Below are 26,318 nucleotides of genomic sequence, written 5' to 3'. Positions count from 1 at the left end.
AATTTCATTTTCTCTTTGCTAATGCATTTTTACAACATATTTTTATAGCGACACAAAGCAAAAAATACAAAATTTGAACGAGGGTGGTGAGATGTTTTACCAATAGAGCCAGGGGCCGGTTTTAACCCAGCGAATCATCTCAAATCAACCTGTTTATTTTGTCCGGTCTCTCTGTAGCGTGTTACTGTGATCAAGCCTGGTGCTCAGGTAGCTTCATGTGAAACCAGGTGCACATCAAACCTCTGAGAAAATATCAAATGTTGTATACTACAAGGCTATGACTGAGAAATTGTATATTTTTAAAAACGTATCACTTAAAATGTTTATTAAAATATTATGTTAAAACCTTTTTTTGGGGGGGGGGGGGGGGGATTTGTGTTTTAAAAGGATCTGGTGGATTATGTTTGTGTTTGCCACTTTGAACTCACGTTTTCTGTATTGCATGTCATAAGAGATTCATATGTTTATGTGCAGATATCTATAAAAAGATTTTATCGGGAGTATATCGACACTAATATTTATGTTTCTATTTTCTTTGCTTGGTTTTCGAATCGCAGAACTAGTTTTTAACAAATATATCCGTTTTTTTTTTCCAAGGCATTACTGGAAATGATGTCATTCTGTGCTTAGACACAGAAATTACAGAAAAGCAGCAAAAAAAAATATTTATAAATCTATTTATTCATATAAAGTAGGAGAATGAAAAGCTTTATTGTATAATTTGCACAGCTGTTTATTCATTAAGATGCGCAGATCCAATTCAGTCTTTTCTTGGTGTACACCTGCTCTGACATGTTTCTGGGACCATTCAAATCATGTACGCTCCTCTACCACACACCACGACGAGTCAGAAGCTATTCATTTTCTAGGTTAAATTAGTACGTAGCAATATATTTGTTTCCAAGAACATCCCTGACACATTTAAACCCAGCGAGGGGCCGTATTCTGACTGTGAAGTTGTGAACATGCACTGCATTTTTGTGAAAATGCACCATAAACTGCATCCTAGAGTCCATATAGTTTCAGTCTAATGTGAACTTCTTGACTCAAATTCTTTCCCGGAAGTTTATTATAAAAAAGAGAGGCTAAAAAAAAGAAGTCAATGCTGAAATTCATGTATAACTTGACAAAATATGGCCTTGTGATGGTCATTGCAATGGTCCCATCTAATAGGTTTTTACGATTTATATTTATATTGAACACTATTATGAAGTTTTATATAGTGTGGAGACACTTGATATGCTCACATTCATATCCTGTATATGCAATGTCACTCAATCATATCTCAAAAATCATTAAACGTGCAGAAAATAGAAAAACTTGTGTGTGTCTTGTTTGTGTTTCAGTACTATTGTACTTACAAATCATGATGGTATTTATGACCCGCAATCAGCAGCCTGTAAAATAATATTGGAAATCTATTGTTCGGCTAGACCTTCTCAAATACTATTGACTGGATACATTAAATGCAGCTGGCATATTGATTAAACTTGACATTCAAGAGTTTGCTCACTAATTAGTAGGGGTGTAACAATAAATCGTGTCACAATATATTGCAATACAAAAATGCAACAATATGTATCGTGGATAGTTCACCCAAAATAAAAATTACCCTGTGAGAAAAAATTGAAGTTTTCAGAGTCAGTACTACATTAAACTACAATATATTATGTTGCATATAATGTATAATAATGGGGGAATATTAGTGGGTCCTGATAATGCTTATAAGTCTTATGTTACCAGTAAAAAGTGGCCTACATTATTTTAAATATATCTAAAGTTAGCCAGTGACAGAGTGCAAGCATATTCGTCTAAAATAATTCTGTATTTTCAGGTTCAGAATCATGAATATATTTATTCTGGTGTCACCATTGTCCAAGCCTATTCATTTACACCCACAATGTTATATCAAATTTAGCATTTAATCAACAGTACATTTTTTCTTAACCTTTTATTATATGTCTTGGAGTATCGCAATATCGTATCGTAAGTTCAGTATCGTGATATGTATCGAATTTTTAAATTAAGGTATCGTTACACCCCTACTAATTAGTACTAATTATAAACACAAGCTTTACGAGATAAACACAAACATTATCAACTCCATTTATCAAAGTTATTAGAAATAAGATTAGTTGCATCCCAAGTACAAAAAAACTGCCGCCCAATAAAAAACTGAGGAAACTGAACAAAAAACTAATTATGAAAATATAAACAGTAACGTTAGGCTATAGGTTTTTATGCCGACCGTCACATGAAAACAGGTCTCGTTGTGACCTCAACGATATCTAAATGTAAGTGAAAATGTAAAACAACAAACTGTTAGATATCAATGCGATAGACATCGGTTATGCTTATCTTTGCTCGTTTCTTTGAAGACATCTGCTCTATATTTAAAGCCACACTAAGTAGAAATTGTGTTTTTGTCAAACAGCGACCCCTAGAGTATCGTGATATGTATCGAATCTTGAAATGAAGGTATCGTTACACCCCTACTAATTAGTACTAATAAACGCAAGCTTTACGAGATAAACAAACATTATCAACTCCATTTATCAAAGTTATTAGAAATAAGATTAGTTGCATCGAAGTACAAAAAAAATGCCGCCCAATAAAAAACTGAGGAAACTGAACAAAAAACTAATTATGAAAATATAAACAGTAACGTTTTTATGCCGACCATCACATGAAAACAGGTCTCGTTGTGACCTCAACGAGTGATTATATATAAATGTAAGTGAAAATATAAAACAACAAACTGTTAGATATCAATGCAATAGACATCGGTTATGCTTATCTTTGCTCGTTTCTTTGAAGACATCTGCTCTATATTTAACGACCTGAACCGGAAGTGATGCGACCTGTTTTACAGAATACGGAAGTTGTTGTGCTTAAACCATAGACAGTAAAAAAAAATTGCTGGGCTTAAACCCCATTAAATGTAGCCTATATAATTTATAATAATTGTAATAAAAATAACAATTTACATAACTGTACCACATACACTACCATTCAAAAGTTTTGGGTTAGTTTTTAAATAAATTAATACCTAGAATCCAGTCCAGCAAGGATGCATTAAATTGATAAAAAGTTACAGTAAAGACTATATTGTTACAAGAGATTTCTATTCATAAATAAATGCTGTTCTGTTATCATCTTTTCATCAAAGAATATCAAAAATATTTCAGTTTCAAACTACTGTTTTCAACACTGATAATAATAAGAAATGTTTCTTGAGGATCAAATCAGTATTTTAGAATGATTTCTGAGGGATGTGACACGAAGACTGGAGTAATGATGCTGTTTGCATCACAGGAATAAATTACATTTTAAAATATAATCAAATAGAAAACAGTTATTGTAACAATATTTCACAATACTACCGTTTGTGTTTTTTTTCCCTATTAATTATCATCAAATAAATGCAGCCTTGGTGAGCATGAGTGACTTCTTTAAAAAACATTAAAACATCTTACTGACCCCAAACTTATGAACAATAGTACTTTCTTACTCAAAGTTAAGAAATGTAAAATAGTAGATATGTACACCTGTGCTTTCATATCAGTTCAGTAATTACAGATTTTTTTCTGATTATTTGTTAAACACTGGTGTCACTGTAAAGTAAGAAAGAGCCTCTAATGGCTTATTGTTTTATTGTACCCCCAATACCTGTCCTGAACCGTCCTCTCAAGTAGGACCTTGTGTTCTCCCAGCATCCTCCCTTTGTTTCGACAGTAAGCTTTAGTGCTGCTCTCCAGGGTCCTGAATTGCTGCTTTCACACTGGATGCTCTCTCACTCTTCAAAGCAACCATACAGAGAATGACAGTCCTTGCACTCTATGGGATGTCTATGAAATTGAGCTCCTGAAATAATTTCAACAATTATATATTTTGGAAACCTTAAGTTAATAGTTCTTTTTTTTTTTAAAAAACATCAACACCAGAACATTTCCATTACTGTCACCATTTAAAAAGATTTAATTTACTCACTCTTGTGTCATTCGTTCATCACAAAAGGTGATTTTTTGACAAAAGTCGAGCTCAATCTTTTCAGTATACAAAAAAGAAAATAGAAAGAAGAAGAAGAGGACATAAAATAAAATAAAAATATCTTAAAAGCACTATATTCTGGAGTTATATGACAGCTTTGTGTGAAGAACAGATCAAAATTGAACAATCAGGAGTCAAAAATATCTGCAGTGATCTTCAGAAGAAAAATATATATTTATTTCAAAACACAAATACTGTTGATTTCCAAATACACACACAACAAATTCATCTCCTGACACTCATTTGGCTTGATAATAATTTATGCAAAAGAAAGATAACTTCTGAAAGAGCTTTACAATTTTGTGAGATAACAAATGTTGGTTTGCTCTCAGTAGCCTACCTGTGTAACATTGTAACGGTCACCAGCTGGAATGCCCTTGAGAGCCACCAGAGGGCACTCCACATAAGACTATTGTCATTCCCCACAAACTACATTTCCCATAACTCACTGCCCGGACTCTTCATCCATTATCACATTCACCTGTGTCTCATCTTGTTTAGCTCACCCCATATAAGCCTGGTTTTCTCATTGATTATCTGCGAAGTCTTGTTTAGTGTTTATACTGCATTTCTGAGCATTCTCCCTGGTTTCATTGTCTCTTGGTTCTTGGATTTTTGCCTGTTTCTTGGGCTACGTTTACACGTGGCCGGTTATTTTCATAAATGGACATTTCACCCTCTCCGTTTTCAGAAAAGTGTTCGTTTACACAAACCCGTGTATATGCCGTCAAGAGCATGCCAAACCTGTAGGTGGCAGTGTAACGAGAAGCTCAAGCCCATGTTAGCCAATCAGAATCCTGAAAATATAGTTCGCACCTTTGACGCAGTGAAAGTTCTGTCGCATACTGTGACGTCGACTGCCTAAAACTCAGTTTTTCTCAGTTTACATGCAAACGTGCAAACAGAGTTTTCCAAAATCTGGCCGGAGTTTTTAGAAAGAATCGTTTTCAGAGGCGAATTCTCCGTTTGCGTGTAAACGAGGGGCACAACCGAAGGGAAATGTCTCCGTTTTTCAAAATAACCATGTTACGTTACGTGTAAACGGGGCCTTGGATTCCCTTTTTGCCTCTGACCCCTGTTTGTTTGTTTGTTTGGACTGCCTTCCTGTGCTTGACTATTTGCCTGTGTTTGATTACGATTCTGGGTTACTCGAATAAACTGCATTTGGATCCTCAACCTTTGTGTCTCAGAGCAGTTCGTAACAAACATGAACAAATGAAGCAATAAAAGAAAAATGGACGACTTAGCCTATAAAGTTGTTATTTACAAAAGAATTAACAAATAAAGTTAAGGATTGTAAAAAAAAGGATTCCAACTGAATTAATAACTAAAAAGCACCATTGTTCGAAACTTCAGAGATGATAGTGAAGAGATGCCGTGTGAAAGATATTTCTTTCAAACGTCACAGTTATTGATTAGAAAAACTTTAGTCAGACATACACGACACAACTTTCGTATAAAACAACAAGTGCAGTTTTCCCCCCATTGTGGGTAAATATCATTCATGTCAGGCCTCTCAAACCATCTAGACTAATGTCCAATTCACGCCAAGAACGATAACTATAACCACAAGAAACCGTTCTAAAGTCCAAACCAGACCACAACTATAACGATAACGACGCGGTGGAATGATATTGTTGGGATCACGATGTTCACGTTACGCTGAACGTAAGATATTGACAGCCAATCAAAATCCACCAGACAGTAAAGCGCGCGCTGCGATTAGCTTCAAAGAACGCAAATCAAGCGCGGTAAATAGGCTTTATCTCAAACTTATATTAAACGTCATTGTCCGTTGATGTGGACGCTAAAATAGTTTAAGTAAAATAGTCTTTCAGGGCGACTTTTCCAGCTGATGAACGATTAAAAAAAATCAACAGATATTCAAAATCTATGCGACTTTAAAGCGCACGTTATCCAGACAGCAACAAAGCGTCGTCCCAAATCCGGCCCACATCTGGTGCACGTGGATTTCCACATGGCCCAGATGTGGGCCGGATCTGGGCCGACACTATGTTGCTGTCTGGGTAGTTATGTTCACAGAACGTATCTGGAGCGTGCTAATAAGCAAAGTTATTGTCCGTTGATGTGGACGAGAGAACATTATAGTTTTCATTCTTGGAGTAAGGAAGAATAAAAGGAGGCATTTGTTCATGTTCTATGTGACTAAAAAGACCAGTATCAATATATTCTTAATGACTCTCTTTCCTAATAATTGCATTTAATAATACATCTGACTACAGGACATAAAAAAACTAGTTTCTTCCTCCTGGCTGCTGAATATTCGTACTTTCTCCAGAACACATAATTTTGAAGTTTTGATCCATTTTGATTCCATTTTGTTGAAGTAGGTAGTTCCTATATTCTACAGTAGGTAGAGATACAATAATTACAGAAGTTGGACAAGAACCAGACAAGAAAAAAACTTTGATGGATGAGAGTGTCTCCTGGATGTGAGATTGTGAGCCAGAGTCAATCCATTTAGGCGAGAATATTTGAGTTTGCTTCTGAATCACTTCTATTCCTCGTTTTATCCTTTGCTCAGTGTTTGGCCCCAAGCTCCAAAGTCCCAGCATATCTGTGTATGGATTCCACGAGTCTCCATGTCTCCTTCACAACCAACAAAGTGACAGAACGCAAGTGTCCCTTTTACATTGTCGTCTCTTCCCACTCCAATTCTACGTCACCTGAGAGAACAAACGTGACAAAATACGGTTCCATCAAGACGAGACAAAAGAATGACAGAGATCTTTAACCACCAGCTTTAATCGCACTGCACAAGGCATTGATTGTAGGATATATTTTACCCTCCATCGCATCCAGCGAGTCCATCTTCTCCAGAGCGGAGTAATTTACAAACCAAATGGACTGGCTGTTTCCTTTTGCAGAGAGCAGATCCAGAGTGCTTTGATGCAGAAACATGTACTGAGCCTGAGAGACAGATAGAGAGAGAGGCAGATATCAACATCTGAAAAATGATCTTCTCACACTAGTCTACACAACTACTTTTGCAAGATGAAATGAAATCTGTCAGTTTTTGAATGGGTTTACCAGGTTTTGCACCATGCACATCCTCTCACTGCGCAGTTCTGCGACCAGGCCATATATATCCACAAAGTCATGATCCCTCAAATGCTGAATGAGATGATCCAGGGCTATAAACACCCCAGTCCTGCCCACACCAGCACTGCACATACACACATTAGATATTAATACATAATATCTATAAACATGTTAAACTACAACCATGAAACCTTTTTGTCAACCTTTGTTTTTTTTTACTTGAAATAAAATAAAAGTTAACTGAAATCCCCCCCAAAAAATTTTTTTTATTTGAGCTAGTTGCTGAGGAAAATTTTCTTATTTAAATTTAGTTTATTTTTGTGTACTAAAAATGAATAAAAGAAATGAATAAAAACGATACAGACAATGAAAAAAAGTTATAAAAATGACAAACTAATTTACAAAAAAATAGTTAAAATCAAAACAGAAAAGACAAAACTAAAAACTAATTCAAAATAATAAAGTCTATAATAGTATCTCATTGATAATAAGAAAACACTGGTCAGTTTTGTAGAAGCTTATTTTTGCCTCAGATAAATACAAAAAATAAAAAGGTAATTGTGAGTTTAGAAATAAGAATAGTTTAAAATAAGAAAAGACATTGTGAGACAAAGCAGAAGTAGAGAGTTATAAGTCAAATTGTGAATATAAAGTTGCAAATACTAGAAACTTCCGAAAAAATTAAGAAATTAAGTTGTAATTAGCTTTATCTTTTACTCCATGCAGTCCGAATCAGCTCAAACATAAAAATGGAAGCAGACTGTAGAGAAAAGCTTCAACACCTCAGATAGCACACACCTGCAGTGGACAACGATGGTTGTGTTTTCATGGCCTCTGTTGGAGCGGACCGCTTTGACAAACTGGATGAGTGTGGAGCTGGACTCCGGAACGCCGTGTTCTGGCCATGAGGTGTAGTTGAAATGGTGAACAATCATGTAGTTGCCATGCTGGAGAGAGAAAGAGAGAGAAAGGAAGGGCTAAATGTGTCCTTGGGGACTAATTATCCATCTAACCACCCACATGTGTGTGTATGTGTTGCTGTGCACTGTTAGGACTCAGAGTAAGGCCACAAAAAAACTCAAGTATGTATCCACAGACCCGAATACTCAATCAACACATGCAAGTGTGTCAAGAAACCTCATTACTCCAGGGGCAACAGAGTTTTCTTTAAATTAAACTGGATGCCATTTAACTGGATGTGTACATTTAACCAGCTTGCAATTTTGGCAACTTTAACTCTTAAACTGTTGCTCTGCTATGACAGTAGTTGAGCTGAAAGATAAAAATGACAATGTAAAGACAATGCTGACAATGTAAAGATGCACATTGTTTTACCCTCTCCACTCTGAGCGCCCGGACCGTCCAATCAGGGCGCACGTCCTCTGTGAGTTTAGTGATTATGATGTCAGCAAAAACAGTGACGGGTTTATTGTCCTCTGGCCAGTACTGATGACAACGGATCTGAAACATATAGCAACATTACTTGTAACGCATATATTTCAGCAGATCACTGTCAAACCTTCACATGAAGTGTTTTGGATGTAAATTATTTATATGGACTTAACTAATTACTTTTTAAGAATTAAAAGAATTAATTAACAGTATATACTACATATTATACACTCTGAAGAGTAAAAATAGTGCAAAAAATGTGAAAAAAAAAATAATAAAAATTACTTAAATAAATATATACATTATTATCAAATCAAATCTGGTATTATGACTGTTTACTAAAGACTTACTGGAAATTTCAATCTATTAACAGGTTTTAAGTTTCTCTTAAGGTTTATACATCAAACAACACTGTAATGGTGGCTAGAAAATTAAAAGAAAGCAATTATTTTCCAGAGAAACATTTTCCAAAATTATATTTTTCACTGTATAAAATGGGTTTTATACATTAAATAAATAAACAAACAAGTAGTGCCGTCAAATCGATTAATCGTGATTAATCGCATCTGATATAAAAGTTTTTGTTTACATAATATATGTGTATATATGTTATATTTAAACACTCATACACACCCTGCCCTTCTCGAAGCATTGAGTGAGCATGACGATGGTTTTGGTCCCCGTCTCCCAGATCATCCTCCAGAAGTCTGCGACAGTACTAGGCAGAGGACCCTGAGTGGCTATAAACTCATTAGGACACAGATAGCCCTGAGACACAGAGACAAGACAAAACAGAACAGGAGTTTAAGCCAATTCAATTAAAGTTGTGCCGCAGTATAAAAGGAGAGACAGCTGATATGTGGGCCGGTCTCAAGCGCTTACAGAGACGAAGCTGGCATTGACGTAGTCAGACCCCGGCATTCCTGGCTCAGACAGTAACTTCACTCGGTTATTGTTATCTAAACAAGAAGTGTTAAAGTATGTGTTAACAATGTTTGTATAAAGAAAGCCTGGTAAGTTTTAAAATTAAAATTCTGTCAGCATGTTCTTACCCTCATGTCGATCAGAACCTGCATGACTTTCGTAGAACAAAAATAAAACGTTTTTTTCCATATAGCATAAATTATATTGATATAATTAATACCCCAAATGACAAAAAAAAAGCTTTATAAAAGAACTATAAAAGTAGTCCATATGACTTCACAGCTATCTATCTATCTATCTATCTATCTATCTATCTATCTATCTATCTATCTATAGCTTTGCATCACAGGAATAAATTCTGTTAATAAACAGTTATTTTAAATTGTAATAATACTTCACAATATTACTGGTTTTACTGTATTTATCATCATTTAAAAGCAACTTTGGTCAACTTAAAGGAGAACTCCGGTCAATTTTAACATTGAGCTAATTTTTTTTGTAAATTTGTAGTGCTGTCAGTACAGAGAACAACGACACAAATCAGTGTTGCCTACACCTTGTTATCCTCTTTTTAAAATTTGCACCCTGTTGACTTAAATGGGGCAAGTTTTAAACCTGCTTTTAGCCTCTTAACATCCTTGATGTGTCATTACAAGTGCACCAGCCATGTGAGTGATTCCTTCAGAGTGAACGCGGGTGAATCTGACTGCAGTAGATGTGAAAGAAATGTATAAAAATTGTTAATTCAGCCAGCGCACATACCTGTATTTATATCCTGTTTTCGGTCGAAGTCCACAGTAGTCGATTGTCGAGTTCACGCGCATAGGTTTAGTACATACGATCATGCGCCCGAACTCGACAATCGACTACTGTAGACTTCATCCGAAAACAGGATGTAAATACAGGTATGTGCGCTGGCTGAAATAACATCATTTTTATTCATATCTTGCACATCTACTGCAGTCAGATTCACCGTGTGTTGACTCTGAAGGAATCACTCACATTGGCTGTGCACTTGTAATGACACATCAAGGATGTTAAGAGGCTAAAAGCAGGTTTAAAACTTGCCCCATTGAAGTCAACAGGGTGCAAATTTTAAAAAGAGGATAACACGGTGTAGGCAACACCGATTTTTGTCGTTGTTCTCTGTACTGACAGCACTCCAAATTTACAAAAAAATGAGCTCAATGTTAAAATTGACCGGAGTTCTCCTTTAAGTGAAATTAAAAAAATCATACTGACCCCAAACTTTGAATGATAGAGTAGCACAAAAGTCATATGGGATACGTCTGAGGTGCTTTTATGTCCTTTTTGGAGCTTGACACCATGTAATCATTGTATTGTTTAATTATGGGATACTGCAGCGTTTACATTTTCTTAAACGTCTCCTTTTGTCTTGCACAGAACAAAAAGGTCATGCAGGTTCGAAACGACATAAGAGCTACTAAACAATGACAGAATTCAAAATTTTCCATACAGGGTTTAATGTTTGTGAAGCGATTTTTGGAGCGATTCCAGGGAAGGTCAGCGTCTGAAGTGGCCAGATCCTGAAGCAACTTCGGCAACTCCTGAAACACACCGTAGAAAAGGTTAAGAAAGAAAATGAATCAACCACGGAATAGATTTTCTAGAAAGACATACACCATTGAGCACATAACACTACGTGCCCAATCAGAATGATGTGTCACTGAAACTCATTTTACAGTTCACTAGAGCTTTCTTTCTCTCTCACCCACCTACACACACACATTTAACACTAAAACTTACAGCAAACTCCTCCTGAAACTTGGCATTGTCGTTGGCACAAAGATCTTCCACATGCTGAAGAAATGATTTCTTACTGATTGGCCTGCAAATGTGTTAGAGAGCAATAAAGAGAGCATGAAAATACCCACAAAATCATAAATAATCATCATCTTTTTAATTATTACCACAGCAACACGCATTATTTCTACAGAATATGTATCTTATGACCTCTAAACAAACCACAAAAGACTAAAGAGCAGGTGGTAAAGGGTAATAATCATCTGTCTTTGGGACTTGCTTATTGAATGATACTAGACAAATAAATAAGGGATAAAAATAGGGAAATGAAGAAAATATCAATCAATCCATAAAGTCTCCTTCACTTACTTGAGAGATTTCCTGTAACTTAGCAGCCTGGAACATTAGACAGTAGAGAATTATTATGAAATTGGCCTTGGACTGAAAAAATTAGGTTACTTTTTCAAATCCATTGATAAATAAGAAATGAATCTGAGTGAAGTTCACTACACAATCTAATTAGACGAAGACACACAAACATAAAACGAATCGGAGAGTCACTCTGATTGATCTTTCAGGCAGAAATACACAAAGCAGAGCAGAGCTGCAGAGCAGAAGTATGAAACCGAACAGCCACAAATTATGGCAAGGGAGATCATTTACTCTGGCACAGTCATTCATAATAAAACAGATTCAAAGCCAGGAACCAACAGCACAACATGCAACTGGGAAAATAAAACTTTTACATTTAAAACGAATGAAAATACTTGTAATGTCATGCATCAGCTAAACACCAACATCACTGTCTACTTACTGGATGACAAAAATCTCCTTCCTTCTAAAGAAAAAGGAGGAGTACCTGAGAACAGAGGATAGTGAGTAAGTGTGTTTGGTGTTTGATTGGATTAGTGAGAGTGTATGAGTGAAAGAATGAATGAGTGTGTGAGTCAAATGATGGAATTAGTGAGTCAGAAAGTGCAGATTAAAGCACATATATCCACATGTAACTAAAGCCCACTGCTCATGTACAGTGTATGATATCTCACCGGTTAATCTTGTCCTCTTTGAGCTCCAGGTCGGCCACTGCAATGAGCTGATCCAGCTTGAACTTTGTCTCGATAATCTCAGCCTCGCGTGGAGAGTACGTCCCACCTTCCTTCTGTCTGCGGTGGATCCTGGGATCAGAGAGAGAGAGAGTCTAGTTGTTAAACCAGGAAAAAACTGGGGCTTTTTGGGAAATACTAGTTGTTGAGCCTCTTTTTACAATAACAATCAACTTACCTCACAGATCCGTAAATAATCAGAATGAAAAACAATGCCAGGAAAAATGACAGCAGGACACCAAGAATGATCTGTTCATTTCTGGTTAGCAGGCGGTCATCTGAAATCAAAGTCAATATTTATATGCAGCAGAAGCAGTATTTGTTCACAAAGAACAATACATTTATTTGATCAAAAATCTAGTAAATTAAAACGACTGCTTTCTATTTTAATATATTTGTAATGTTATTTAATCCTGTGATGCAAAGCATCATTACTCCAGTCTTCAGTGTCACATGATCCTTCAGAAATTCTAAAATGCTGATTTGCTGCTCAAGAAACATTTCTTATTATTATCAATGTTGAAAACAGTTGTGCTGCTTAATATTTTTGTGGAAACATGAATAGAAAGTTCAAAAGAACATCATTTATTTGAGATAGAACTCTTTTGTAACATTATAAATGCCTTTACTGTCACTTTTTATCAATTTAATGCATCCTTGATGAATAAAAGTAGCAATAATAAGAGGAATGCTAACAGAAATATCATAAGGCAATATAACGATATTTCTATTTGAAATGTTTGAGGGGAAAGTGTATAATAAAAAGTACAATATTAAAGAAAATATAATTAGTAATAAGCAATAAATAAAAACTAAAAGTTTAGTGAGTTAAAGAAATATATATGAATAATTTACCCAAAATTTTAAATATCAGAGGAAGTGACATCATTTAATCACCCTAAAATTGTTTCAAATCTGTATGACATTCTTTCTTCAATGGAAAACTATATATATTTTAAATAATGAAAGTGAATAAGGACTGGGGCTGTCAAGCTCTAAAATAAAAAAGCACTGTAAGAGGATCATAAAAGTCCATTCGATGGTAAACAATGACAGAATTTTAGGTGAACTATCCCTTTAACTGAAAGTATATACAACAGAATACTGAAAGAATGAAACTCGGATAGGAACAAGGGTAAATGTAAGTGAGAAATCAGTAGTTCTTGGTGGATTAATACTGTAACATTAGTTTATAGCAACTGCGTCCATACCTGCCGTTCTGACCCTCTCTGAGTACTCAGAGTCTGTGTACTGCCCACGGATGTTTGTCGCCCGAAATTTGAACCTACAATACAAAAATAAACAGTAAAGAACAGGTTAAAAAGATTCCTGGATTAGGATATTTACAACCCAGTTTAGTCGTGTGTGCATATGTCTCTCACACATAATGTGTTTGGGGTTTGAGGGGTCCGTTGCAAAGAGTCTTGGCATCTTCAGACAGGCAGCCCTCGTCTGCTCCTATGGTGTATGTGTTAGTGTTTGTGCTCATGCGCTCTGATTTCTTAAAGCAGCCTGGGTTCAAGAAGCCCTCGTCGGTCAGGTACGGAGCGGTAGGTTGGTGGAAAACACTCTTCCAGTTGGACAGATTACCGTAGTCCATCACTGCATCAACATTAAAGCAACAATTTAGCAATAAACCCTTCAATAAAATCATTTTACTACACATATGATTGAATTTTTTTTTTGTTTTTAAATAAATTATGAACATATTGTACTGTACAAACATACTCTAATGTTCACAATACAACGCCTCTGTGTGTGTAGCTATATATAGCACATAAACTAAAGGGTAAGATTTAAAAAAATCGTGATACATTTGATGAATAAAAGTTTTTTTGAAAACAGCATTTATTTGAAATTATTCAAACTCTTTTGTAACATTATAAATGTCTTTACTGTCACTTTTGATCAATTTAACGCAATTTAACGCAATTTAACGCATAAACATGGCTTCTTGTGCTTGTTGTCATTATTGCTATATTGTGCATGCATTGGATTAGTTTTTCCCAATAATGCTGTGTGTGTATATATATATATACATATATACACATATATATATATATATATATATATATATATATATATACAGTGCTATGCATAAGTTTAGACACCCATACTAAAGTTGACTAAAAAGAGGAATAAAAAATCATCTTTTGGAAACTGAACTTAATGCCTTAATTTAAAAAATTAGGAAAAATCCAACTTTTAAGGACACCAATTTTCTTTGTGAATGAATAATGTATCGTAAATAAATAAATGTTCTTCCTTAAAATACAGGGTGCATAAGTTTGGACACCCCTATGTTAAATTCCCATAGAGGCAGGCAGATTTTTATTTTTAAGTATTTTATTTTATTTTATTTTTTGGATACTATGCATCCTGATAAAGTTCCCTTGGCCTTTGGAATTAAAATAGCCCCACATCATCACATAGCCTTCACCATACCTAGAGATTGGCATGGTTTTATTTCAGTTAGCCTAATAGCTGGTTTGATTTGCATTGAGAGATGATCTTATGGAAAGTACCCCATGCCAATCTCTAGGTATGGTGAAGGCAATGTGATGATGTGGGACTATTTTAATTCCAAAGGCCAAGGGAACTTTATCAGGATGCATAGTATCCTAAAATTTTTTTTTTTTAAATACTTAAAAATAAAAATCTGCCTGCCTCTATGGGAATTTAACATAGGGGTGTCCAAACTTATGCACCCTGTATTTTAAGGAAGAACATTTATTTATTTACGATACATTATTCATTCACAAAGAAAATTGGTGTCCTTAAAGGTTGGATTTTTCCTAATTTTTTAAATTAAGGCATTAAGTTCAATTTCCAAAAGATGATTTTTTATTCCTCTTTTTATTCAACTTTAGCATGGGTGTCTAAACTTATGCATAGCACTGTATATACACATATATTATATATATATATATATATATATATATATATATATATATATATATATAGTGTTAAATGTCAGATTTTAATACCTGCTGGTTCAGAAACTATGACCTGGACTTTTTGGATTGGTCCATGGTCATCAGTGAAGAAACATTCAGGCATCTCGATTGTGATGGTCTTGGAGGATGCGATGACGACACCAGCATTGTTCAGAGCAGCCCGTGGCGTCCTTGTTGGCTTGGGTGGTGCTAAATAAACCCATCAGGATCTTAAAGTCACAGTCACTTCAACAAAATAGAGCAGTTGATTTACTCAAGTATTATGTTTTCTCATACCTTTCACACCGGTGGTGACATGAACCTCAGAACTTGGACCTAAACCAGCTCCGTTCACGGCTGCTATCTGCAACAAGTAGAAAACAAATGCATTTGGCCTAATTGTGAAAGTCAACAAACAACTACAAGTACCATTTTGTGCAAGCAATATTTGAGTTCTAACATGAATAAAAAGAGTGATGCAAATATTGCTTTCCATTTTCGGTGCTGCATTCTCTGTTGTTACTTGGATACGATTTGAAATAGCTGCCGCTAGTGGTGTGGTAATATTAGATATTAGATGATGCAAACGTACCACAGTTCAGTATGAAAAAGAAAGAGACCTGTGCTTACAGGTGAAGAAGCTGGAGTTGAACCAAGCAATCAAACCAAGTATGAAAACACCAACAAAGTTGGTTTTAGTTTCCTACCCTTATGCTGTAATTGAATCCACCCTTCAGTCCATCTATAATGGCCGTCATGGTGTTATTAGGGTTGCTGATCACAGACAGGCTGTTGATGTAGAAATCCAGTTGTCCGTTGCGGTAGATGGCGACACGGTAGGAACTGATGTTTCCGTTCGGCTCATCCGGTGGAGAGAATGTTAGATATACACGTGTCACTTCCTCTGGAATGACCGTCAATGACAAATTTTGGGGAGGATCTTTGGGCTCTGGAAAACACAACCGTAAATGTCACACGAAGCGCAAATAAGTATCTGAGAAACAGGCATGCTCAAACGTCCTCACCATCCTCCAGGGTTCTGACGAGTACGGGTTCAGATGCTTTTCCGTCTGTGCGAGCGTTGGAAAGCTGCCCCGTGAAGGCGGTGATGGTAATAGAGTACAGGGTAAATGCAGTCAGGTTCCCGACAACCACCGTCCTGATCTCCTCTGAATACCGCACTAAGCTAATGTTATATCCCAAACCGTCCAACTGCAAGAGAACAAAGAGAAATTGAAGTAGAAACTATCAGAAAGTGAACAGATGAACAAGATTTCTAAAGTTTATGAACTCACAGCAGTGATGTCAATGATGTATGAGGTGGGCCCTGAGATGACCAATGGTTCGTCCCACTCAATCTTTAACCCATTGGCAGAAGGAACCAGTGAGATGGCACCAGGAGGGGCATCAGGGTCTAACGTAAAGAGGTAGAGATAAAGAGCTGGGGCTATTTTGTTGTTATGCTATATGTATGTGACAACCCAGAGGAACATTTTATTGCTCAAAAGCTCAGGAGACTTAATGAAGTTTCCCTTTAAGCTGCACGTGTACACAGTCATGATGCTCTTTGCAAAAGGCAAATGCTCAAAAATGTGTGGAAAATATGCTGATCTTGAGATGTCTTGAATCAAATTTAATGGATTGGGCAGAGCTTCAACAACAGTCCATTTATTTTCAGTATGGAACTAAAGCTGTGAGAACGTAGCTGATTCACAAGATACCTGCATACTGCGGAAATCTCATAGAAGCGTCAAAACAGAATTGAAAGATAAATGATGTATTCCAAACTCAATGAAGTTCATGCACAGAGGTCAGGTCATGCATTATTACTGTCCTTTCTTCCTTTCTCTAATTTTCTCTAAAACTCATTAACAAAAATACTAATACATCAAGTTATCTTGCTGATTATTTTGGGAAAACAAGAGAAATAATAATGTATGACCTCTAGATAATGTTTTATATCTTTTCTACATATTCATATAAATATACATTTCTCAATCAATAAATATATATTTTATATATATTTATATTTTTTTGTTTTTTAGAAGCTATAGACACATTCTGAAAAAAATTTATTAAATTGCAAAATGACATTTAAATAATTCTATTTTATATTAATCAATCAATAAATATACATATTTATATTTTAGTTTATTAGAAACACGTTCTAAAAATTAAATGACAAAATTGCATTTATATAAATATAGTATGCATATAACTAATATTTTTATCTATATATTCCTATATTTTTAGTTTATAAGAAAAAATTAAATTACAAAAATGTGATAATTTTTATTGAACACAATTAAGTATCAACGTTGCCTCAAAAACCTGACATAATAGAATTGCAGACATGCAGTGAGACTATAGAATCCAAATTGAAAGAATTTAATGATAAATGTTTCTGAAGAGTTTTTGAGTTTGAGATCTGACATTGTTGGGATCTTTTTCTCAAGGGAAACATCTGAGAAGGAGATTCATGCAACATTCTCATGTTGTCAACAAGGAGAAACATTTGAGATGAGAACATTTCCATCTCATTTGTGATTCTGTTATGACAGTGTCTATAAGCACACAGGTGTAACATACTTCCTGCGAGCGTCTGTGTGTGGATCCACTCTGAGGGTTCTCCGGCCCCCGCCCTGGTGAACGCCACCACTCTCATACGATACTCTCTATATTTGAGCAGAGGGGAAAGTGTGACTCCGCTGGTTTGTCCTTCAACCCACTCCACAAGTTCACTCTCCACGCAAGACTCCACGGGCTGCTCTTGCTCGCAATTTCTTGCCAATTGCTTAATTTCTACATTAAAACCCTGCAGAAGACCAGGAAGATGGACAGGATGTTGCCAGCTTAGAGACACACTGTCAGAGGTAACGTCGATTATGGTCAGCGACTGGGGAGGACCAGGAACTGCAGAAAGAGAAAGAAACAATCTGCATGATCATGTCTGTAGCATAAATGGTGCAGAGCAAGTTGCATGCCAAAGTACTTAGCATTGTTTTGTTTTTTTTCAAATCATACATATGAGCAACCAAATGACACAAGACCTGACTCTGGTGGAGTGTGTGCCGTGCAGTTGGCTTCCTCCCCTATTCCGGCTGAATTAACTGCAGCCACGCTGATGACATAGAAAACGTCAGGCGACAGGCCAGTGAAAGTGTGCGCCACTGTGTATGTGAGTGTGAGAGGATGGGCCTCCTCCTCCAGATCGCCAGAGCGAATGAGGTAGTGCAGAATCTCTCCGTTAGGATGAATCGGAAGCTCCCATTCCATGTACACTGAATTCCAATCCAATCCAGAGCAGGACAGATTTCCAACTGTATCTGACACTGCAACATACACACAGACACCACAGATATATAACAAACACACTTGAAAATAAAGAATGCAGTTTTTAACAAAAATGACTTTGCAGTCTAATGCCGTAGGTTAAGGTCTTTCACATTTGGCATGTTTAAAAAAAAAAAGAATACTTATATTAATGAATGATGCATTAAATTGATCAAAAGTGACAGTAAAGTACATTTATAATGTTACAAAAGATTTCTATTTCAGATAAATGCTGTTCTTTTGAACTTTCTACTTATCAAAGAAACCTGAAAAAATGCAACACAGTTTCTACAAAATCAAGAGGCACAAATGTTTTCAACATTGATATAAGAAATTTGGTCACACTTTAGATTAGGTTCAAATTCTCACTTACTATTAACTATGACTTTTGCCTCAATAAACTCTTAATAACTGCATATTAATAGTTATTGGGTATTGGGTAGGATTAAAGAATGTAGAATATGGTCAGACTAAGGCAATAATGTGCTTTATAAGAACTAATAAACAGACAATATCCTAGTTATCTTTCATTCGGCCTGTAATCAATCATTCCGGTGGATGATGCAGGTCACAGAATTTCTCCCATCTGCATCTGTATCTGGCTGTGGGGATCCAGGTTTTGCCAAAACTCTTCTTTAGGGAATCTGACCATAGAGTTGGCGGGTGTCTGAGAGGTCGCTTAATCTCATAGGGTTACCACGTTGTCACTTTCAGCGTCCATCGATCATCCTCTATTCGAGCTACATGCCCAGCCCATCTGTGCTTTTTCTTTTTCCCTCTGTGAACGCATCTTTCACCCTTGACTTCTCCCGGAAACATTTATTTGTGATCTTTTCTCTTCGAGTGACACTGAGCATTCTTCGCTCCATTGCACTTTCAGTTCCAGTGAGTTTCTGTTCATCTGTTCTAGTTAGAGACCATGTCTCACTCCCGTATAGTAATGCTGGTATAGTATGGTGGTATTGAAGAGATTGGCTCGCAGGGTTGGGTTGCTGATGGTAGTGATAACCTCGCTGATGGCCGAGAAGCTCCACAATGCTGCTGCTTTCCATCTGCTCACAGCTGATGGTGTGCTCCACTGTAACTTCTTGGTCCAGGTAATGTAACTATTGACTTCGTCAGTCTTTTCAGAACTGATATAGATGGAGCTATTCATGACTTGATGGTTTTTCATCCACAATTTGGAGTCCGACCTTTGCACTAATCCTAGTAATATGCATGTTAATAGTGAGAATTGGAACCTAAACTAAAGTGTTACCTGAAATTTTTCTTGAGCAGCAAATCAGCATATTAGAATGATTTCTGAAGGACCATGTGACACGGACGGATGTGTGAGTGAGTATTACCTGATTCATTGGTGGTAAATATCACAGGCAGGCTGTACTGATCCCCATTTCCTGCTCTAGTGAATGTGCACACACTGATTTCATATGAATTATGAGGTCTGAAGCCACTCAGTTCTGCTTGTGTAGACGCATCTGATGAGTTCTTGAGTAGACAGAGGCATGCGAGTTTAATTTACACACAGAGAAAAATCAAAGATCATAATCACACATATACTGTACATAGATGCACTACCTGATATCTGAACGTGTATGTGTTCAGTTCGAGTATTCTGAATCCGTAGTGCTGGATTATTCCATTTGGCTCTGGACTAGGTTCCCAGTGAAGCCATACTGAATTCGCAGTGTGGTTAAAAATACTGAGATTGCGTGGTGGAGACATTGGACCTGGACACACAAATAGTCCCATTAGACATTAGACACCTTAAGTCTGCACATTTATACTGTAGTTGTATGAATTTGCAATGTAGGCCATTCAAATTTCTTAGTTCAGAATTCACTTTTCAAAGCCAAGACTTAAATATTTCAAGTTTTACAACAGTTTACATTTCCAAAGATCAAACATCAGGATTCAAATACAATTTTCGTATAAAAATGTCAAATATCAAGCAAACTCCAAAGCAAAAACTTAAATATTTAAAGTTCAAAAAAAGTTTAAACTTTCAAAGATCAAGCATCAGCCTATTCAAATGATCTGTTTTAAATGTTCAAATTTTAAACAAACTCCAAATTTCAAAGCAAAGAATCAAAGATTTAAATTTTAACAGATCAGTTAAAAGAATAGCAATAAATATATGGCTCTGACCTGCTTCATCAGTATGTAGTGGAATAATCACGGAGGGGCCGACACCTTGGCGAGTAACCGCAGCGATGGAGAGATTGTAAGTTGAAAATGGAGTGAGTTCTGAGAGAATTAGGTGCGTTTCAGAGGTGTAGGTTCTGTTGACGGCCCCAGGACCCTGTAAAACTACAGTGTAATCTATAATCTCGCCATTGGCCTCCACTGGAGGGAACCACGACACATGGATGGAGGTGCTGGAGAGATTTCTACTAGCTCCAGGCAGTGGAGGAGAACTTGGGACTGTCAGAACACAGACACACAAAGACACAATCATGAGTATACACAAAAACACAATCATGAGTTTACAATCAGTAAGTAACCCTCATGCTTTATATACATGTGCATGTAAAATACAGCAAATGATGAGCACCGTCTTCATCTGTTCGAAGTTGGAGGGTTGCAGTGTGGTTTACAGCTGATCCCGCACCGGTTGCTGGGGTGACTTTTATGATGTAGGGAAAATACTTCCTGAGCTTGGTGAAGAGGTAGATGGTGTCTGTGGTCGTCTTGGAGATGGTGATGTTGACCGTGCGGTTGATGGACGGGTGGGTCGTTCCCGCCTCTTGCAAGCTCAGCTGGTAGAAGACTCTGCCGTTGGGCTCTAGAGGAGGGTCCCAGCTGATCACTACAGCCGTAGAGCTATAGATCGTAGCGGTGAGGTTGCCGACCGGACCACTCGGCACTGCAGCAGGGGAAGGGGGTGGAAGACATACAATTAATATATGTGATGAATGGCCAACAGTTACACTTTAGAATGGGGAACAAATCATTGCAGTCCAAACAAAAGATGCTGTTTCAATGTGGAATCAAGAAATGGAATGAGGCTTTGTTCCCTAATCTAATGTGAAACATGTCTTTGTGACAAAATAAGGGTTCATCTCATGAAATCTGCCAATGTTAGGACATATTTCACCTCAAAAGAAAAAAAATATATTTTACATGAAAACTAAGCATATTAAAGGACCGTTAAGAGGTTTTTCACCGTTACACTCATCACGATTAAGCACATTTTCCTCTCCAAATCTCAATAGCCTACTGAAATGTGAAAAGAGTCTCATTACTGCAAAAAAACAATGATAACGAATTAAATTGGTATTTAAATTGTTCATTTGTAAAATAAAAATGTAATTGATTAATTTAAAGATGATATTCAAGGGTGATTTTTGCATTGCAGTAATGAAAAATTTGGGGATGAGAATGAGCTTAATTGTAAAGAAAATAGTGCCACAAAAGCTCAAAACTCATAAAAGTCCTAAAAACAACAACAACAATAATTAATAAATTAATAAATAAATACATTGTAATTATATAAATGATCAATTTTACATAGACATGACAGTTAAACTAATTTATAAAGAAATATAGAAATTTATTTCTATATATAAGAAATAAATGACACGCTGCAACATCTAATCACAAAAGCAGTGAGAATAAATATTCTTATCTTAAACCCAGAGATTAAAATATTCATACTGTACACAAGAATGCATACAACACACAAATACACATAAATTTCAGCATTCACATTACACACATCTGTAAGTCTGTGGAAATTAAAAATGGTAAATAAACTCCTGCGCGGCACCTGCAAAATTCAGAGTCAAGGTGAAAGATCACAAATATAGGAAAGAAGAAAGAATCAGAGAAAGACAGACAAGTTATGTTAGTAGGAAAATCCTTTTGGAGCATGTTCTGTGTCCGAGATATTGCTTTGGGCTGTACTGAGCCGCTGAAGCTGGGTGATTCTCCAGTAACTGCAAACCAATCAGATGCAATCACTCACAAAGAACCAAACAGGACCATAGCATCATTTATTCATATAGAACACTTTCAAAATCTCAGACACCAGGGGAGAAAACCTTTATCTATTTCAAAAGGTCACCTCTGCACCATTTTTCCCAAAATCACACAAAAACCATTCATTATGATTCGTACACAAATCCTTGACATATAGATATTGAAATTAGGTCAACATATTCACTTGCTAAGTATCGCAGGGGGACATTTTAATGCTCAAATGTTGCTCTTTCATAGTTCAGGAGACCTAATGGAGTTCTCAGTTAAGTATCAACTTAATGTTTCTTCTAACAGGATATAAAGGGCAAGATTTACAAACAGCTTGCGCCAGCGTAAACCCTCTTTTGACGATAAAAAAACTACTGTCATGATTTATTAAAGACACGCTGTGAAAAATTAGCACTGTGAAGGCGTGGACAGGGTTATTTTTGCAGCTTATTGCATATGCATTTGTAGGAGTTTCCCTTTCAGACGCAAAATTTATGGGAGGAGTGTATTTAAATTAATCATGCAAGGTGATTTAATAAGGTTTGAGCTAGTCAATTTAATGATATTGCACCATTATTTACCGCCCAAAAAAAGCATGTCACCAGACGCTAATTTGCACTGCTCTTGGTAGATTGTGTTGGTCATTATGGAAATGATCCGGCTGCTTCTGTGTTCTTTAATTTTAAGAACTTTTCACTCCCATCTGCGCTTTTATGGAATTGTGCTCTCATGCTAATTTGCCCTGTTTAGTAAATCTGGCCCCAAATAGACAACTGTTGTCATAGAGCAAGAGTATACAGCTAAAAAACTTGTATATATCTGTATAGCAACTCTTATTATTTGCTTAAATTTGGAAAACTTGAAGAGAAAGTTCATATTGAGTTTATAATGTAGATTTTGGCAAATCTGAGCACATATTGAGACATTGTTGAAATCTCTTTTGAAATTACTGGGCTCTTTTTCTCAGGACAAACATATGAAGCAGGAGGCTTCAGCAAAAAAAAGTCTCCGAAAGCTTTCGGACAAGAAGATTTATGATCATTGAGATCGACACATTTACAATATTTTTGAAGACAAATATAACATGCTACATAATGTACCCAGAAACTTGCCATTGCAGAAACAAAAACAGCATGTGCTATTTTCTATTTTTCAACAAATCCTGTGAGAGGAAATGCAAGCTGGGATAGTCTGGAGACCATCAAATAAAAGGCTTTGAGATCAGACACACTCAGTCTCGTGGTGAGGGCTCAACAATCCCAAGTTTGCAGCTTGGAGGAAGTTGTCTCCTTTCACAAGACATGCTGAATATGTGCTGTGTGTATGTGTGTGTGTGTGTATGAGTTTCAGTGTGATTTTTTGGAGCATAATCATTTGGAAAAGTGGTGCAGAGCTGAACTTCTCCCCTGAGTGTGTGAGGAGACTGACCGTCCTCTAATGTGGTGAAGTTTAGACGGGGGCTGAACACTCCCCCATCACCAACAGAAGTGCTGGAACTCAGCCATACACTGTACTCCTGTCCAGCCATCAGATCAGACAACACCAGCCACTGCTCTGAACCCGGAACCCTCTACAGTGAGAGAAAGAGAACCTGCTCATTCACTGCACGACATCAGCATTTTATTGCGAGTTTGAAATGTGTTTATGAGATTTTGAATTGATGTAGCTATTCTTATGGAGATCGAATCCCCGACCCTTACAGAATGTGCTGTGCTGGTTTCATGGTACAAATGCTGGTATTAGATAATAATAGAATCCCAGCTAACAGGGAACATCCTGAGAACTTTGTTGCGAGGTTCTCTCAAAGTTATTAACAAACATTCTTCCAGTAACGTTAAAGGTAGGGTACGCAATTTTTTTCATAAACACTTTTTGTTATTCTGATTTAAACTCTCTTCACATAGAGTTGAAGACAGACCGCAACAAACAGCCGCCAATTTGTACAGTTCCACCTGAACCAAAACAATGAGCTTATGCTGAGTTCTCGCCAAGGTGTAACCGTAATTACGAGATGGAAACCCGTGACATTCTACCCGGAGCTGTTCACGTCCTCAGACTCGGATTTATGAGTTTCTATGTCAAACACGATCAATGCCGAAATGAATCTGCAGCAGTCAGGTGGTACAATTAGAGCTCTGTAAGTTGTTTACGCTCATTATTATTGTAATGTTATGTGCTTTGATGCATGAGGTAACTTAACGGTGTCTCTTATGACACTTCGCTGAATCTGCTCGGGCTGTGTGCGACCTGCGCGTTCATGTGTTTTGAAGGAGGCGTGGCTTTGGAGACGCTCTGAAGGGAGGGTGGGATCTCATGCTTTCAAAGCTAGCTTGCTACTGCTAGCCTCTCCGAAATTGCCTACCCTACCTTTAATAGAATGTTTGTTCAAAGTTATCTGTTCTTTAAAACATTAGAACAAAACGTTAGAACAAAAACATTATTGATGCATTGTTCATGGAACTTTTTTCTGAAACTTTTTGGTTGGACATTCATCTAAAGTTTTTTAAATGTTACTACTAGTTTCAGAATGTTCAGAGAACATTCAAAAGTAACGTTCCCATAATTTGCCAAATGATTAAATGGAATGTAACCTTAACATTCGCATGACCAAGAAAAAATGTTTCACAACTTAATATGAACATTAGCAAAACGTTCTTAAAACATATTTTTGTTATCTGGGATTGTATTGATGATTACCATAATTATATTCATGTATTTCATTGTATTTTTTACAGTCTAAGCTACTTCAAAGAATAAATGGTAAATCTCCAAAACACATGGAACATTTTGCTACTTATTTCTTTCATTTTTCTGCACAACTAATCATGATAGTAAAACCTGGCAAATGTTCTGTATCTTGTGAAGAGATCAACACAAGAAAAACAACCTTAGAAGTAAATAATGTCTTAACTCATATCTAAACAATTCATATCTACAGTATATTGTGGTTAGAATACACTGTGTGCTAAGCTATGGAAGCTTGTTTCCACCATGAATAAAAAGTAAACGAGGTAACCTCGGCTTTTTCTCTCACAATTCAGACTTTTTTTCTCGCAATTGCTATAAAGTTATAAAGTCAGAATTGTGAGATTTAGGCTCAATCTCAATTCACCCCTTGGCCCTTGCGCGTTCCCGTGAAGGGGTAGGGCTGTCTCGATTCTCTTTTGGTTGGAGGGGTAGGGGTAAGGGGAAGGGCCAGATAGCCCTTGAAACGAAGATTTTTCGGGACCACACTTCAAACGAAGGGGTATGAGAAATGTACCTGCATACACCGGCTACAGAGGCAACATGACTGCCAATAATCATTTTCTTTATATCACATTCAATCTAGTGTTTATGGTCATGTTCTTCAAAGAAACGGTTGCAAAAAAAACGTTAAAGTTCGTTAACAATATGACGTGTGTAAAAAGCAAAAGTTTGAAGCGAAGTGGACGCGCGAATGAGGCGAATTCTAAACGCTAAACGCCTCATTCGCGCCGCAAGACCTCCAGACGCGCGTAAACGCGTCTTAACATTGAAATCACTCGCGCCAGACGCTCTATTCGCGTTTGGTGTGAACGCAGCATAGGCGTCAAAGATATCGTCATCTCCGTTGTTTTCTGCAAACTTCAGAAGAAAAATGCAAAAAAATAGCTGTAACTCACGCAAGACTACAGCTGACGACGGCATCTTGGAAGTTTGTGATAAACATGAAATGGGGAATATTTTCACCCCTATGCCTTGAAACTCTGTTTCAAGGGTCAAGGGTAAGGGGTAGGCGAAGGGTTAGGGGTAGGCGAAGGGG

General features: G+C 36.7%; 1 protein-coding gene and 1 long non-coding RNA gene across 2 annotated transcripts in view; one reads left to right on the top strand and one right to left on the bottom strand.

The window, feature by feature from the left end:
• Positions 1-6,410: 6,410 nt before the first annotated feature.
• ptprq (protein tyrosine phosphatase receptor type Q) overlaps positions 6,411-26,318 on the bottom strand; it is a 34,053-nt gene continuing 14,145 nt past the window's right edge. The window contains exons 14-39 of the mRNA XM_079873470.1: positions 21,120-21,431; positions 20,714-20,989; positions 20,144-20,295; positions 19,912-20,053; positions 18,283-18,564; positions 17,822-18,145; positions 16,528-16,646; positions 16,258-16,444; positions 15,940-16,181; positions 15,530-15,596; positions 15,284-15,442; positions 13,679-13,898; positions 13,508-13,581; positions 12,475-12,574; positions 12,240-12,368; positions 12,008-12,052; positions 11,563-11,589; positions 11,197-11,278; positions 10,907-10,997; positions 9,388-9,464; positions 9,139-9,273; positions 8,449-8,574; positions 7,912-8,060; positions 7,102-7,237; positions 6,858-6,981; positions 6,411-6,737 (exon numbers count right to left, since the gene is read on the bottom strand). Of these exons, the coding sequence (XP_079729596.1) occupies positions 6,700-6,737; positions 6,858-6,981; positions 7,102-7,237; positions 7,912-8,060; positions 8,449-8,574; positions 9,139-9,273; positions 9,388-9,464; positions 10,907-10,997; positions 11,197-11,278; positions 11,563-11,589; positions 12,008-12,052; positions 12,240-12,368; positions 12,475-12,574; positions 13,508-13,581; positions 13,679-13,898; positions 15,284-15,442; positions 15,530-15,596; positions 15,940-16,181; positions 16,258-16,444; positions 16,528-16,646; positions 17,822-18,145; positions 18,283-18,564; positions 19,912-20,053; positions 20,144-20,295; positions 20,714-20,989; positions 21,120-21,431 (3,815 nt within the window). The 3' untranslated portion in view covers positions 6,411-6,699. The remainder of the gene's footprint in view (positions 6,738-6,857; positions 6,982-7,101; positions 7,238-7,911; positions 8,061-8,448; positions 8,575-9,138; positions 9,274-9,387; positions 9,465-10,906; positions 10,998-11,196; positions 11,279-11,562; positions 11,590-12,007; positions 12,053-12,239; positions 12,369-12,474; positions 12,575-13,507; positions 13,582-13,678; positions 13,899-15,283; positions 15,443-15,529; positions 15,597-15,939; positions 16,182-16,257; positions 16,445-16,527; positions 16,647-17,821; positions 18,146-18,282; positions 18,565-19,911; positions 20,054-20,143; positions 20,296-20,713; positions 20,990-21,119; positions 21,432-26,318) is intronic.
• Positions 21,145-26,318, top strand: part of LOC307159833 — a 272,209-nt gene continuing 267,035 nt past the window's right edge. Inside the window, exon 1 of the long non-coding RNA XR_013821453.1 lies at positions 21,145-21,156. This is a non-coding gene — a long non-coding RNA (uncharacterized lncRNA). The remainder of the gene's footprint in view (positions 21,157-26,318) is intronic.

Source organism: Squalius cephalus (assembly GCF_949319135.1).
Source record: "Squalius cephalus genome assembly, chromosome: 6".
Classification (NCBI taxonomy): domain Eukaryota; kingdom Metazoa; phylum Chordata; class Actinopteri; order Cypriniformes; family Leuciscidae; genus Squalius; species Squalius cephalus.
This window is presented reverse-complemented; position numbering and strand designations above follow the sequence as displayed.